We start from the raw sequence: 15,796 nt of genomic DNA, 5'->3' as shown, positions 1-15,796 counted from the left end.
AATGTCCCCCAGACAGCAGAAAATTCTTCACTGTTTTTCTCTATTCTTTTACCTCTGAGACCATTCACCAGGCACCTATTACTGCCAGGCATAATAGGGAAGATATACAAGGGATGCGATGCAGAGGGACGCCCCCATCACCCATTGCTATAGGAACCCCACAGGAGGAACAATGGGTAGGATGTTGCCCTAGGTTCAGGGGGATTTCAAAGTAATGCACCCTATTCTTTCATCTCTCTTAGAATTACAGTGGCCATTTGGGGCTCCTTTTGAGCTTTGCAACTGAGAAACAAAGAAATCTTTAAAGAGTCAAAGGCTCCACCCCTTGGAGCCCCGCCTCTGGTTTCCAGGCCTGATCACCCCAGCAACCCCAAGTGGGGTGCCCTCTCTTGATAGTTGACTCATTGAGTATTTTAGGGACCTACTGAGTTGGTTATGAGGATAGGCGACCTGTGATTTACTCTGTGAACTGTCCTGCTGGGGTGGTGTGCCCCAGCACGGGAACTGTTGTGCAATCCTTGATAAGCGCCACGAAGAAGCCATGAGGGCAAGGCCAGACCTCCTCTTTTCCTTTCTCTGTCTGATTCATTCATCACATCCTCTGTTGTCAACAAGTCAAGGTTAAGTTCAGGCTGGACCTGAGCAGAACCTGGACCTTCTGTAAAATCAAAAACTTGAAATCCTCTTGCCAGGGACTTAACTCTCAACCCTGGCACTGGGAGCCCCAGCCCCCAGCCTCCAGGCCTTTGACTCCTGCTTCCCTGACTCACCTTGTGCTGGCTCAGGGACTAAGTGCCTGGGCTGAGTGGGACTTATAACTATGTTGACACCTGCAGTCGGGCTCTGCACCCTTTCTCCAGCTGCTGTCAGTCAGACCCTGGCTTTACAGCCATGGGGAATGCCTCAAGCATCCCTGGAAACTCACCCATCGGGTGAATTTAATTAATTGGAAACGCTTTCAATTGGATGGATTATGCCCCAGAAACTCCATCTTGGAGAAAACTTGAGGGGTTTCTCTGTGCCTTTGTGATGTAGTTAATTCCTAGGACTGAAAAAACAAAAAGGGAAAAGGTCAAAAGACGGCCATAGGAGAGTCCTGGCCAAAAATCTAGCATCTTGAGTGTCTTCTCCACAAATATTAGTAAAAAGGCTCAAAACAACATTTGGATTCATAACCGGTGAGCTTTGTATGACTGTACCTGATTTTCTCAGTAATCTTAAAACAATAGCTGTGGAGCCTCTGTGTATGTGTGTCTATATGTATGTTACATACGAGTGATATTTTACCTCCAAATGGTATGGCCAAAATTAAGAGCTCTGTTTAAGTGGCTTAAAGTAAGCACTTACATAAGTTCTAAATGTAATAGAAATTAACCCAATGTCTTTCAAGTTAGCATGAGATCAATTAATCGTTGGTAAACAAAAGCTTGTTTAAGATTATTGTCTTGATTGAAATAGGCATGTCGTCATAATTGTCAGTATTTGGAATATGATGCAGATGTGCAGCCTGGGTTTACTAGTCAAATAAATTCATGTTGTCTGTTACAAAGTCATCAGCAAATAATAGCTTTAAGTGATAGCTAATTTTGTCTAATGTCTCATGGAGTTTTCATGGGTAATCTGACTATAATTGTTAGAAACAAATGATTTAAATAGATTAAAATGGGTAAGGGTTTTTGGGTACAATAATTATGTGTGATGGTCTGTATACTTGGAAAAAAACAGCTTCCAAATTCTTTTTGACCACTTAAAACTTTAGAGTTTTGTCAAGTTAAGTTAAGTGATAAAAATCTGTTAAGTATCTGGGTCATTTTTGGATAGCATGGAACACTGAAACATCATTGCTGAACATGTCTAAGTCATTTAATTTTGGCTTCTTATTGCAGAGGCTAAAGGATGTTTGGGTCTACTAGTAAACATGCCTGTGTTTTACTACTATGAAGTAAGATGTTTCTGGAAATTATCAAAAGTGTTTAGAATGCTAATGTAAAAGACAGTTCATAATTGCTTGTGTTTTTAGTCTTCACTAAGGGTAAGAGATGAAAATTCTAATTAATATAAATTAGTAATTAAAGCTACTAAAATTAAAATTAATAAGGAAAACATCTTTGTATACAAGGAAATTAAAATGTATGTTCTCAGTAAAGAAGTTATAAAGAACGGAAATATTTGTTTATTTGGTTAAGGAAGATAAATTTGTCCTAAAGTACTACAAGGGAAGAAAGAAAGCATGGGACAAATTCTGAAGGTAAAACGAAGGTTGCAAAAGGTTTGTGAAGGAGAAATTCTGAAAGAAGTTTTATGCCTGGTCAAGTTGGCTGAGATTAAAGTAAATCAAATTAAGCAAATGAGTTTTAATGTTAAAAATAAGCTGGTGCAAAAATTAAAATTTGGTTTTCTCTCAAAAGGTAATTTTCTTGAACTTTTGGTCTGCTCCTGATAAAGAGGATATAAAAGGTTTTTCTTTGAGTAAAGTCTACCTAAAAGACAGAAAATCTATGTTTTGTTAAAATAATTTTTTATGTTCAGAAGGGCTGAGGTCTCTCTACTAAGATTTGACTGTTATAATTGCTCTTGACAGTTTCTGGTTGTCACTTTGAATAGATAACCTGAGCATCGTTTTGCAGTGAGCATTGTTTCCTATTTGAACAAATGTTTTAAAACCTTTTGAAATTTTTGACAAGCTTCTCCTTCAAAACGAAATATTCAAATCCTGAATAAAGGCTTTCTTTCAACCTAGTAGAAGGAAGAAAATTTCCATGAGGATTTTCAGAGGGCCCCTGAGACTTTTCAAAGAAATTTTCTCTCTCTTCCTATTAGGAGGAAAATACCAAACTAATTAGGATTATTTTGTCTGTTAAATTACATGGGAAGCATTGTCAAATAAATGATGATAAACTTTCTCAGGTGGTATTACGTGGGTGGATGCTATTGATATGTTTTGAAATTATACAACATTCCTAAAATTCTGATCTGTCCTGATTGTCAGCCATAATTCTAGCTATTATCTTGATGTCACAAAAGTAACCAAGTTTCTTTGTCAACTGCCCTTTTGAGTCTTTCGTCATTTGCAGATAGTTGCTCTTTTACCCTGATGCTTTTTGCTTTTGCAAATATGTTTCTTCTTCAGAGAAATTCACGGAAAGAATTCTGACACAGGATTCTAGAGTACAGGTTTCTGATAAACCTTCAGATGATAAAACTGAATGGGGTAAGAAATTACAGAACTTTAACAGAGAAACTGATGACCTCATAAATCTGCTAACAGAAGATTAAGATCAAGAATAGATTATACAGAAGTGTGTGAACTGATGAGGATGATTATAATTTTTTATGACTTTTGTTTGAAATATTGTTGATTTTTGGATGTTTTGCTTTGTTTTCTCAGATTTAGGGAAATCCTTTTCTCTTTTCTTTTATGCTAACTATGACATATAGCAATTTGGTAAAATTATACCTTTGTGAGCAAAACTGAAACATTTATCTTTTTCTCCTTACCTGGTCCCTCCAGAATTTGGAAACTTAGTGAGCAGGTGAGTATGGTTATTTACTACAGCAATATAGTAATTTGTATAAGTACAATAAGAATCTGTTCTCCTTCTAACAGGACACATTTGGAAACATTGCTTATATTACCAAGGCTTTGACTGGAATGTCATATTTGAGAGAAATACATAGGCTCAGATGACAAGACAGCTTCTGAGGAGTAAAGGTTGACTTTCTGGAATAAAGCCACTTGGAAATATTGGCCTGGTACATCATTTCCTAGCAACCTTATGGGTAAGCAAGGAAGGTCACTTACCTGGCAGGTGCAAGGAACCTCGAAATATTTGGGGGTACCTCGAAAAGAGAGGAATCCACCCAAATCTGTAGGTATTGCAGGCAAAATCTGATGGCAAGTCCTTGGCTTGGGTTTTCTGGCCTTGAGAAGCCTTTAAAGTTCAATCTGCAATTCCTCATAAAAAAATTCCAGCAAAGCCGATTTAAAAGAGCCTATATGATCAATTGCTATTCTTGCTGAAATTATGTAAATAATTGGATGATGTTTTATTGAAACCACACTTATTCTGAAAAGCATTTCATCTTAACTTGGCTATCTTTTGTAAAAACAAGGGTGATTTTAGAGAGAAAAATTATGTTTCAGTAGAAGCTATGGTACACATTCATGGATATTAGATTCTAGCTCTTCTCTTCTACAAGATTCATCTATTACTAATCATAATGTCTCCTTGTGGTTATCCGTCTCTGATACCTGGGAGCTCCCTTGCCACAGTCAGACCTTTTCCTTGAATTCTACTGCACAAATGCTAACTAAATTCGCCTTGTCATAGGTTCATCATAAACAACAAGCTGCAAAGGTAAAGTCCTCAATCTATCAATACACACAGGATGGACTATATCAAATTTGGGATGAATATATTTGGCTTACTCCTACTAGTGGTCAACTCAGTCAAAAGGCCACTCTATGTCAGGAACAAACCAATCGCACGTAATAAGTGGCCTAATAGCACCCAACCTATGTGACAAATTCCCCCTTATATGTGTTCTCATATCATAGTCTTAAAAAATACTGATTCGTTTGGGACTGACTGGGATAGACAGCCCAGCATATGCTGGCTAGCCCCTAAAGGCATTTGGTGGTTATGTGGCTCCAACTTATGGCCCTGGCTGCTGCCTGGATGGATCAGATGATGCACCCTAGGCTTCATCTGGATGCAAGGTAGAATTAAATTTACTGTTTCTCCTCCTGCTAACCTACCCAATCTATAACAATGCTGGACCCATTCTGTCTTCCACTGATATGATCACCTTGCCCCAATTTTCCTTCCCCAATCAGGAATCGAAATTGTCATCTGGCACATGGGAGACCTAAACAAATTTACCATGAAAGCATTAAATGATACACAACATAGCCTTTCACTGCTCAGTGTAGAAGTATCTCCAATGTGTAAGCCGGTCCTCCAAAACTGAATGGCGCTGGGTGTCTTGATGGTAGCAGAGGGGCTCACTTGTGCCATTATAAAAACTAAATGTTGTGTCTATATTCCTGACTGCCATCAAAATACGTCTGGCCTCCTATCTGATATGAGTCACCCTACCCTATCCCTAAATGATTGGTTGGACTCCTGGTCAGGTCCAGGTCTCTGGACTACTTATTCATTGGGTTAATCACATTGCTTGTATTTCTTATTATAATTTGTAGTCTATTTCGTTATTTGTCTTCCATATGTTAACAAAGTTTCACCTCCTGGACCACTTCTTGTCAAATTATTCTTTCGTCTCCAGAGGATCTGTATACCTTGTCAGCTTTGGACTCTGCAGGCCCAACCTTCCGGTCCACTGAACTTCCTGTCTGCACCCCGATGGCCCCATTTAGGGACAGCTCTACAACCTTGTACAGCTGGAAGTAGTTGCAGAAGATTGACCATCGTCCATATTCCCAAAAGATTTCAGGGCCAGGTCAGGAGGAATTTTATAATGAGGATCAAGGCTGCCCCAGGGCGAGAAGTCCAAGGCATCCTGCCCTACATACCGATCTATATCATCCTCCGGGAAGCATAGGACGTCCTGACCTGATTTGACCTGATTCGTATCCAAAGCTATACGACCACCCGATAAACAGACCCCACCTGAACTGATACCATTTGAATGATTTTTTTTACATGATCTTTCCTTTGTCTTGTAAAGAAATAACTCACATACCTATACCTTATAAATTTAGCCCTACCCCCAACTCATTACAGCTCTTCACTGCCTATGGGTCCTGTCCCCATGCTTGCTGCTCTTCCATGCCCATGGCTCCTGTGCCCATACTTGCAGCTCTTCACTGCCCATGGGTCCGTCTCCATGCTATTCTCTGAATAAAGAAACACTACTACCCAACGTTGAGATTCCAAGAAATCTTTCTTTCAACTCCTCAACTCGCTGAGCCCACATCACCATCATATTTAGATGGAGTACAGATGCTAAATTCAGACCCAAATCCTAGATCTGCTACTTAGTAGTTTTATAAGTTTAAGCAAGTTTCTTAAACTCTCTGTATCTCCATTTCCTCACCCATTAAATGGAAATAAATATTGACCCGACCTCACAGGGTTGTTATAAATATTAAATGAATTAAAGCACTTAGTATGGTACCTGGCTCACAGCATGGAAACAACAAAGCTTAGCTATTTTACTATATACTGGACACTACGTATGTACATTAGCCTACTTAATCATTCCAATAATCCTATAAAGCTATTATTCTTTCCCTCTCAATCAATAAGGATAGGCTAGATTACAACACCTATCACAAACTCTCAGTATCTTGCAAAAATAAATGTTTACTTCTCAGTCATGCAACTTCACTGTGGGTTCAAGGGGACCTCCCCACAGCATTGTCATCTATGCATTTTTGCTCAACAATCCGGACTACTTCTGTCCTACCTGTGCTTCCACAATGGCTGTGACAGACCAGAGAGGCCTAAGGATTGAAGCACTAACAATTAAATGCTTCTCCCTGAGGTGACACACCTTACTTCTCTTCTTGAATGAGCCAAGGCTAATCTCACAACCACGCCTGGGTGGGGAAATCCAATTCTCCTGTGTGCTCTGGAGTAGAGGAGAACAGATACCTCTGAACAATAATAGCCATCAGAGTCCGCATTTTGTAATTTCTCCATTTTATAATTATTTGGGGCAAGATACTGTTCAAAGAGTGGAACCAAAATTTTAACCCAGAAATCAGTTTCTTTTCTCCACTATTAATGATCCTCAACTTTCTTTTCTCCTACCCACCAAAATAGGGTATCTGACAACTTCCCACTGGTAACACTAGCAAACTTCATTCAGGCCAGATTAAGAGAGGAGAGCTGGGAGGAAGCAGCGTCAGGGCATCCGTGGTTTAGAAAAGCACTTAACTCTCAATGGAGAATCAATGAACTCTATGAAAATAATAAAAAGTGTGGAGTGAAAGCAAAGTGAGATTAGTGGGAAAGTAGACTTTTCTAAGTTCCAATGCGTCAGCTCACAGTAACTCAGCAAACAGTCAACAATACTGATTTTACGTCCCTTCAGCTACCAATTTTTTTTTACCATTCTATCATGCTAAATTTTTTTTTACAAATATCTGTATTGGTCATAGCTATAGTAGATACTGAGCATTCTTTCATTTTTCTTAATCTTCCCAAATTTCTTTTACTTAACTGATGTATCCACTTAAGAGAGACATCGTGAAGGGTTATACTTGGGAAATGCTGTTACTCTAACACCGAAACATAAGAAGGTCTTCCTATTATCCAGAGTTCGCTCATAAGTCAGAGACCTACAGACTTTACTTGCTTTTCTCCCACTCAGAGCAATTCATATTTTAAACCAGTAAAATTCACTATTTACCTAAAAGTCATACATTAAAATCTACCCTCCTCTAACTTAGTATTTGAAAGAGCTTCTTTTTTTTGGATATTCTAAGACTTTGAAGTGGATACTTTCAAATTTGAAATTCCTAAACTTCAATTTTCCCAGATATTATCAGAAAAGTACCTCTCCTTCTATGCACTGTCCCTTACCTCATTTGGTCATGACATCAGCAAAAGCAAATATAATCATTATCTTTCATAATAAGTTTTCTATCCACATAGTTTAGATAAAGGATTTGCATTCCACATTCAGATGTGCTTCCTAAATGTAAAGAGCTTATTACACTCAGATATATTATCACGAAGATTGATTATCCTCCCACACACTTCTCCTGCAAATGTCACAGTGCAAAGCAATGATCTCCCTCACAGAGTTGCTGCTTGTTTCTTATTACAGTGGAAATTCTTTTTTTTTTAAGAAAAAAAAAGATGAAGAAGCAGCAAATAACTTCAATCATTAAATTTTTTTCCTCAACTCATAATATATGGCATGAACAAAAGAAAAGTGAGCCAGCTTCCAGGAAGTGCTAAGAGTTTAGATTTTCCCCACACCTGGTAGTTGATCAGTCACAGCTGACTGAATTTCCATTGTTCATTGATTGCACCATTTGCCAAGCAATCCATCCTTGCTTATGTAATTGCAGCATTCCTGCAGTTCACTCTGTTCTGTCCTGAAGGTTCAGCCGCATGACAGCCTGAGAAAATTAGATACAGCACAGCACCAGGCTGCTGACCTTCAGCATATAAAATAAGGCCCATCTCTAGAAATTGGTCTTTCTTGATGAGGTGATTTTGAAGGACTGTATTTCTGTCAGGACATTTTTCATGCCGATCCTGTACCTTCTTAAAATATTTTTTGTATTTATAAAAAATGATAATTTAAATTTTAAACATACCTGTACTGTGCACAATATTATGAATAAATTCATTTCATTTACAGTTTGTCAAAAGGGGGCAAATTTTTCATCTTTAGATAAAACCCTCACCTTCAAACCAGAATTAAATATAATTTTAATAAAATCTGATAAATCTGAAGGAAATTTCAGAAAATCTTAGCACATTTTTTTTTAAGGCTGAATTTCGCAAACAGTTTAATACAGCAGACCAATTGTTTGCCAAAGAACAAAAATTCAGTAAGGGAATTAAATTACTTTCTGTTTGCATAAAATCCACATGATATTTTCCTCAGTTGTTTTCCCTGGAAACAATGCCAGCCCACAGAAAAGTTGCAAGTACGAGATAAAGAACTTTTTTTCCCCCTGAACTACCTACAGACTCGATGCCTGATATCCCCAGGATAATTTACAAATTAACAAATGTTAATTCTTTCAACCCTTTTCAACTGTCTCCTTCCCTCCTCTGTCAAACTCACAATCAAGTGTTTAGATACCCAGCTAAATGGAATCTCTGTGCTATACAAGGAGAGTATACACATCTGCTAAGCAGCTCTTTATTCCACTTTTTAGACTCTTCCATCCTGTTTCTTTCATAAACTTCTAGTGTCTAAAGAAAAAAAGATAAGAAACCACACAAAGTTAAACTTGCAAAAACATGGGGGCCTGTCGATGAGGAACAGCTTTCAAAATAAGCAAAATTCCTTGCATTCCTATTTAACAGATTTCTTCACTTCTGCCTCCAAATGTGAGTGTCTCCTAAAGGGGGAGGAGAGGAAAGTTAAGACAGTGAGGAAACTTCACATAACCCAGGTACCTCCAAAGGCTATCAGCCTGTCTCCCCTTCCTGTCACCATCACATACCTCTAGGGGATGTTTTTGCCTACCATCTGTTCTCTCTGTATGGCACTATTCTGGCTGTGGCCTTCATCTCTCCATTGACGACATGTTATTATAAGTCACTGAGGATTTCTGAGCCAAAACTGCTATCTTTCAATCCTCAATAGCCTCAAATATCTCCAGAGCCCTTCACCCCTATTGACTTTCCCCATTTTTATCTCTTCTCTGCCTCATACTCCAACACTAAAATATCCTGCCTTTCCTTCTCTTACTTCTTTGAACAAGTCTCATCCATTCTCACAAGTTTTTACTTTAACTTGTCTCCAAAGTTCAGTTCTTGGTATTTTACTCTTCCTCTTTCTTTCTCTCTCTCTCTCTCCCCACTCAATATTCATCAGGCTTCAACTCGCCCCTCTTTGCAACATATAGTCAAATCTACAATTCTACGTTAAGCCCTCTCCCAGTTTTCAAACTACCATCTTTAATTTCACAATCAATTCCTCCACTTGGATACCTGACTCAAATTCTTGCAGTCACCATAAATTCTTTCCTTCCCTGAACTCCACTGCCAGGCAGTCACTACGTCTAACTTAACCTGGGACGGCAGCTACGCAGTTCCAGCCAACTGTTGCCATGCAAGAATGCTGACTGATACTCTGCTTTACTTCAAGAGAAGCCCAAAAAATGAAATGTTAAAAGGAAATTTATATTTTAAATGAAATTCCAATGTTTAAATACAACAACTACTGAAGAAAACAAACAAACAAACCCCAGCACCTGGGTCAAACAAAACCTATCTGCCAGCTTACAGTCAGATTGTGACTTGTAGCCTAAGGAATGAACGCAAATGCCTTAGCTTGCTATTCCAGCCTTCTAAAACCATCCTGAAATGATCTTCTGAAGTCCAGCCAGTATCACTAACTCAAAATAAACACTGTGAGCCAACTCATCTACTATACCAAGCACACTTGGTTCTTTCTTACCTCTATGCCTGTCACGTGTGATCCCCACACAAAAATGTTTTCTTCCTGTCTAAGTCCTACTTTAAGATCCATTCAAATGCTACCGTTTCTCTGAAAACTTCCTGGACTATATTAGCCTATAGGACTATCTCTTCCATATTCCAAAGACACTAATACCAAGTACTGTGTGTCAGGAACAGTCCTAGACATTTGACAAGCTCCTGTCCCCTCTCCCCACATGTAATCCTAAGAAATTGATACTATCATTATTCTCCCTTTGTAAATGAAGATATTAAGGCTTGCCCAAGGTAAGTGCTAAAGCTGAAGTTGAACTCAAACTTATCTTGTTCCAGTGCAGAAAGACGAGTGGAAAATGCATTTTTGATCATCCATTATGCGACATGTGTTATGTGTCAGGAAAAAATTTTAAAATCCTTAATATGACTCACAAGACCATGCACGATATGGCTCTCTTCTGCCATTTCTTGATTGTTGCCCTGTCATTCCTTAAGCCTCAGCCTCATTAGCCGTCTTTCAGTTTCTAGAATTTACTAAGCTACTTCATATCTCATGGCCTTTGCATATGCTATTTTCTTTGCCTGGAATGCTCCTCCCCACTTCTCAGACGTAATGCCTGCTCATTGTAATCTCAGTTTACACATCATTTTCTGAAGACTCCTTCCATGATCCTCCTAGAGAAGACTATGTTAAATCCCCCATTAACCACTCTATTTCTTAGCATCTGCTGTAACTCTAAATAAATGGTTTTGTAATGATTTATTTAATGAACGCATGTCTCCCCTCCTACCACGTGATAAGTTCCTTCACTATCTCCTTCTCCATTTTCTCTGTACTATACACACAGTCAGTGGATGGTTGATGCCTCTAACTTTTATGAGCCATTTTAAGACTTGGAGGGATTAAACAACTTTTATCTCATAACTAGAAGTAACTGAGATCTTGCACGTTGAAAAACCTACACTATTTCCCTTATAGAAGTGTTAACCAAGCTGAAATCATTTTCTATAATCTGCATTTGGTTGGAGTCTTCCTTTTCAGCTAACAGTCACTGTTAATACATATTAAATTCTAAATCAAATAGTAGGACTCTCAAATCAAATAGATAGACTCTCAATGATAGCCTTATCATGAATGTTGTTTACATGAAAATAAACTAAAACGGAATTGCAATGCTTCCACAGAAAGGGATAAACTGATGACCCAGATGGAAAAGTCAATGGCAATGTGTGACACAAAAGTGAATTGCCTAATCCTTCAGAGAGTGGTGGCTAGATTTCAGTTTCAGGATAGGCAGCAGGATGTCTAATTCAACAGGAAAAAATAACCCAAACATTTCTTCTGTTGTTCCAGGAGTAGAGAAATTACTCCAATTTCTAATTGCTTCACCTCTGATTGCAGTTCTCCACTGGGGCCTGTAACAGAGACTTCATTACCCTTTCAAAAGCCAGGTGTCAACAATGTGAATTAAGCACTAAACTATGAGGAAAGGCGGTTGCCTAAAGCACCCACATGCAACTGGGATTTGTTTTTCAAAGATCTCAGAGATTACAGTGCCAGAAATGTACTTTACAGGGCCATTCCTATAATGGAAAGTCCCTTCAGTAGATCACCCTTAAAGGTTTCTAGTCCATGTTCATATCTCTGCATATGGAATCTACTGTTGGGTAGTTTATGCCATTGTGAAAGCGAATACGCATTACTATTTATATGTTGGGCTTTCTGATAGACCTGTAATTTTGGAGGGGAGTTTTCTTTCATGAAAAACAAACAGACGAGCTTATAATGAAGCAGGAGAATCCCTCTTGCCTCTGGGAAGCCAAAGGGCATCAGAGATCTTGACTACATGTATGTCAGTTCCATCTAGGAGGGAAGATTAGCTGTGGCGACGCCTCCTCATTTTCCTTAAGGACTTGGCTGTCAACAGTTCCCTTCCTCAGATCCCAGCTTCAAAGAAAATAAGCAAAGCTCCCTCACCTCAAATTGTGCCTGTACCCACTAACGACTTCCCAAAGGCATACACAAGCAAAACTCAGCAAACCTACGTATCCTGTTATTTGACTATCATGTTTTAAACTCCTATTATCAGCTCTGTCCTAGACCTAGGGATGTAAACACACACACACAAAAAGATACTGACCCTGCCCTTGAATTTAGCTTTGTAGAAAATTGTTAACCAATGAGGAGTATCCGCAAATAATGTATCCAACACAATAATGGATTAAACCAAAACGAATTATTGAACAAAGTTTAAGATTAGATGTATGGTCTCCCAGCTCTACTTCCTTCCCAGCTCTGCTCTGCTGACCAAACTTCTTAGTAAGATTGGATCACCCTACTGAAATAAATACAGACCCAAAGACTTATCTCTTATTCTCTTTGATCTTTTGGGCTGATAAAACAAGTATGGCCACGCAATTCCAAGAGTTCAAAGATGAAGAATTCAGATACGGTATTACCAAATGTCAATAATCTCCAATGTAATAAATTTTTTTAAATACAAGGACATTTTGGCAAAAATTCTCATATAAAATAACATTTTATGCACACAATTTTAGAAAATGTAGGCAAGCAACTAGAGATTAGAACAAAGAACAAGTTAGAAAATATCCAGGTCTTACATGTCTATTTGATGGACCCTTTGACTCCAACTCTCTGCACTCCGCTGGGCCCTTGCAGATCCCAAACAACCCTCTAAAAATCCGTCCTTTTCCTTCCATTGCCACTGCCACTGCCAATGTCTGGCCCTCATTGGTTTTTACCTGGAATATCCCAGTGACTTCTGAATTGAGTTCTCTGCATACAATTTTACGGGAGAAAGGTCACATAAATAATTTCAGCACGATACTTCGTGAAAGATACATGTACACAGAATTTTGAGAATACACTTTTAGTAGAGGCAGTAACCTCTGTGTTTTGATCTGAGGAACACTACGAGGGTTTCCTGCTCCTAAAACAATTGTTGCGTAAGAGTGCAAAGATAGCTATTCTGCCTCTAACTTTTATAGGGTCTATTTGATTCAGGACATGGTCTTAATCCTTTACTCAGTTAATCCTCATACTGTTTCCACAATTATAAATGAGAAAACTGAATCACAGAGAGATTAAGTAACTTGCCTGAGAACAGACAGCCAATAATTGTGACAGCCAGAATCAAATCCAGTATTTTGGCTCCAGAGACCATGCTCTTAATCATCATGACTCCCAAACAACAGGGGCCACATCGTACTCACTGGTGTATACCTACTTCTTGGGTCCCTCCCAGGAGCATACACGAGGGTCAGTCAAACACTATTGAAAAAATTGAATCAGAAGGGGAAAGGTGCTTACATTCTAAAGGGAAAACCATGTAAACAATTCCAAACAATCAGGAGAGGACAGGCCCTGGTGGGGACACGGAACAGGCTCTGGTCGACTTGCCCTTCTCCATTCCAGGTTCCCTGCTCTCAACCAGGAGACATTTGTCACATACAAACTTGACCATGTCATTCTCCTATCTCACTGCTGGGAACCTGGAAATGGGAATGGGAAATCCCACTGCAGTGTTTCTCAAGTTTTACAGGAAATCTCTCTCCCTAACGTCTGGCAGATGAGAGCAACCACACTCTTAAGGGCTAGGCACACAGCCCAAAGAGCAGCCACAACTCTGAGTTCCCAGACTGAGTGCCTCACTCTTAATATTTTGCCAAGTTTGGCCTTTATTCTACAATGTATCCCTGTTTGTTGTAATATAAAAATGATGTTTATAACTACTTATAATTGCAGCTCTAGGAGAAAAAACGTCATTCCTACCATGATTCCTAGCACCTCCTGTCCTACATGTGCACTCTTTCTGGGTACCCCATGGTGCAGCTTCATATCCACAACAGGGCTATGGATATAACCCAATCTACTTGGCATGGCACCCAACCCAGCCCCTGTCTCGGCAGCCCCCTCCCCCACTTCTCCAGCCAACACAATTTTTCACAACCACACTAACAAATTTCAACCTGTTTTCCACCTCCTGGTTTTTAATAATTAGGTCCTTCTTGACTTTGAGAAGACACCCATCCTTTCAAACTCTACTTAGGTAACATGTTACTGAAGTCTGTCCTCAACCCTCTTCCTCTCCACAGGGTGTGGATACTAAGTAATGCACCTCCCTAGTTTATTACACCTACACCGCTTGCATTTGTTTACGTCGCTGTCTCCCATACTAGACCGTGAGTGCCCTGGCGAAAGGCCTTTGTTTTCAGTGCGCTTAACATCCCCTGTGCCAAGCGGTGCCTGCCTGACTGGTAAATCTCTGGTCTGTAGGAAACTGGGCTCACAAGAGGTAACCGAATCCCTCAAGAGAAGGCAAGAGAGCTGGCTATGGAATTGAAATTAAACACAAATTGAAAGAGTGAGCACATCCCCAGCCTCGATCTCCTTTCCTTACAGAACGCCAGGCTCCCGGTGCCGGGGACGTCGAGCCCTGGTGCCGAAAAGTTAAGAAGGACCTGGGCTGGCGAATGAGTCACTCACCAGCTGGTGAAAGGCGGGTGTCTGTTCTCCAGCGTTTTGGTCCAGGGTTTGTACCAGCTGATCTGCTCGGCGGCTTTACCCCAGAACCTCTCCGGGTCGGTCACCGAGGCCGCGAAGTGGCTCCTGTAGTCGCCGCCGCCGGAGGACAGCGCCCGGCAGCCCCGGCCCCCGAGTGCGCCCCGCGGGCCGGGGGCCATGAAAGCCCTGCGGGCCGGCGCGGGTCCCCGGGCAGGAGAGGAGCCGGGCAGGGGCCCCCCGAGGCCCCCGGCGCCGGTGACTTTGCGACACTGCAGCCACGACGGCTTCATCGCCGCCGCTGGCCCCCCCGCCGCTGCGCTGCCCGCGGGCCCGGGTTCACTTCTTGGGCGACAGCTGGGGCGCTCGCGACTTTCTGCCGCCCGAGGGGAGTAGGCGGGAGGCGTGGGCAAATTCCGAGGTGAACCAGCAGCCCAGGAGTTTGGAAGTCACACTAGAGTCGCCGGGAAAAACCGACCTGGAGCGGCGGGGAAGCAACAGGCTGGAGTTGGGGCCGGGGGCGAATGGGGGTCACAGTGTTCCCGCGGGGTGGCTGCGCCGCTGCCAGAAACCCAACCCTCTGCGCACTGCCCACCGCGAGGCTTTCCTGGGAAAGGCGCCCTCAAACTGCAGAACGTCCTCTCTCCTGCGATGCACAAGCACCCCCAGAATGGGGCCGAGGACCCAACTCGCTCCCCGTTTTCAAACAAGCAAGTGGCGCGCAGCTGGCCCGGGTTCCTCTTTAGAGAGCGAGCTGGAGGAGGCGGCATCGCCTCCGGTGCACGGCGGACACCAGCAACCCTGGGCTTTGGGGCAGGGCCCCTGAAGTGTTCGTTTTGTTTATTTGGTTTTTTAGCTCAGCTCAATGGTTATTAGAAACACAAGCGGCTCCAGGGCAAGGATTGCTCCAGGATTTCCTGACAGCTGAGAGGGTAGGAGGCGTGGAAGGAGGTTGCGCCAGCCAAATTGAGAAGTGCTTCGTGGGGGTGATTGACAGGGCACTGGGGAAGGTATCCCAACTGGGATGGGAGTCACCTGCTGGCTGAACTCTCCGCAGGATCCACAGGCAGAAAGCTGAACTGACGTGGGGTATTTCCTCCCTTCCAATGTGCCTCTTTGGAGTTTCTGTGGCCCTTTTTCTGATGAGCCAAAAACAAAATAA

General features: G+C 41.3%; 1 protein-coding gene across 1 annotated transcript in view; it reads right to left on the bottom strand.

The window, feature by feature from the left end:
• ACSS3 (acyl-CoA synthetase short chain family member 3) overlaps window positions 1-15,501 on the bottom strand; it is a 168,741-nt gene extending 153,240 nt beyond the window's left edge. The window contains exon 1 of the mRNA XM_001915509.6: window positions 14,620-15,501. Coding sequence (XP_001915544.2) covers window positions 14,620-14,927 — 308 coding nt within the window. The 5' untranslated portion in view covers window positions 14,928-15,501. The remainder of the gene's footprint in view (window positions 1-14,619) is intronic.
• Between the last annotated feature and the right edge of the window lie 295 nt (window positions 15,502-15,796).

The sequence above is a fragment of the Equus caballus genome, chromosome 28, assembly GCF_041296265.1.
Source record: "Equus caballus isolate H_3958 breed thoroughbred chromosome 28, TB-T2T, whole genome shotgun sequence".
In the NCBI taxonomy this organism is placed as follows: domain Eukaryota; kingdom Metazoa; phylum Chordata; class Mammalia; order Perissodactyla; family Equidae; genus Equus; species Equus caballus.
Note: the sequence above shows the minus strand (reverse complement) of the source record. Positions and strands in the feature narration are given on the sequence as shown.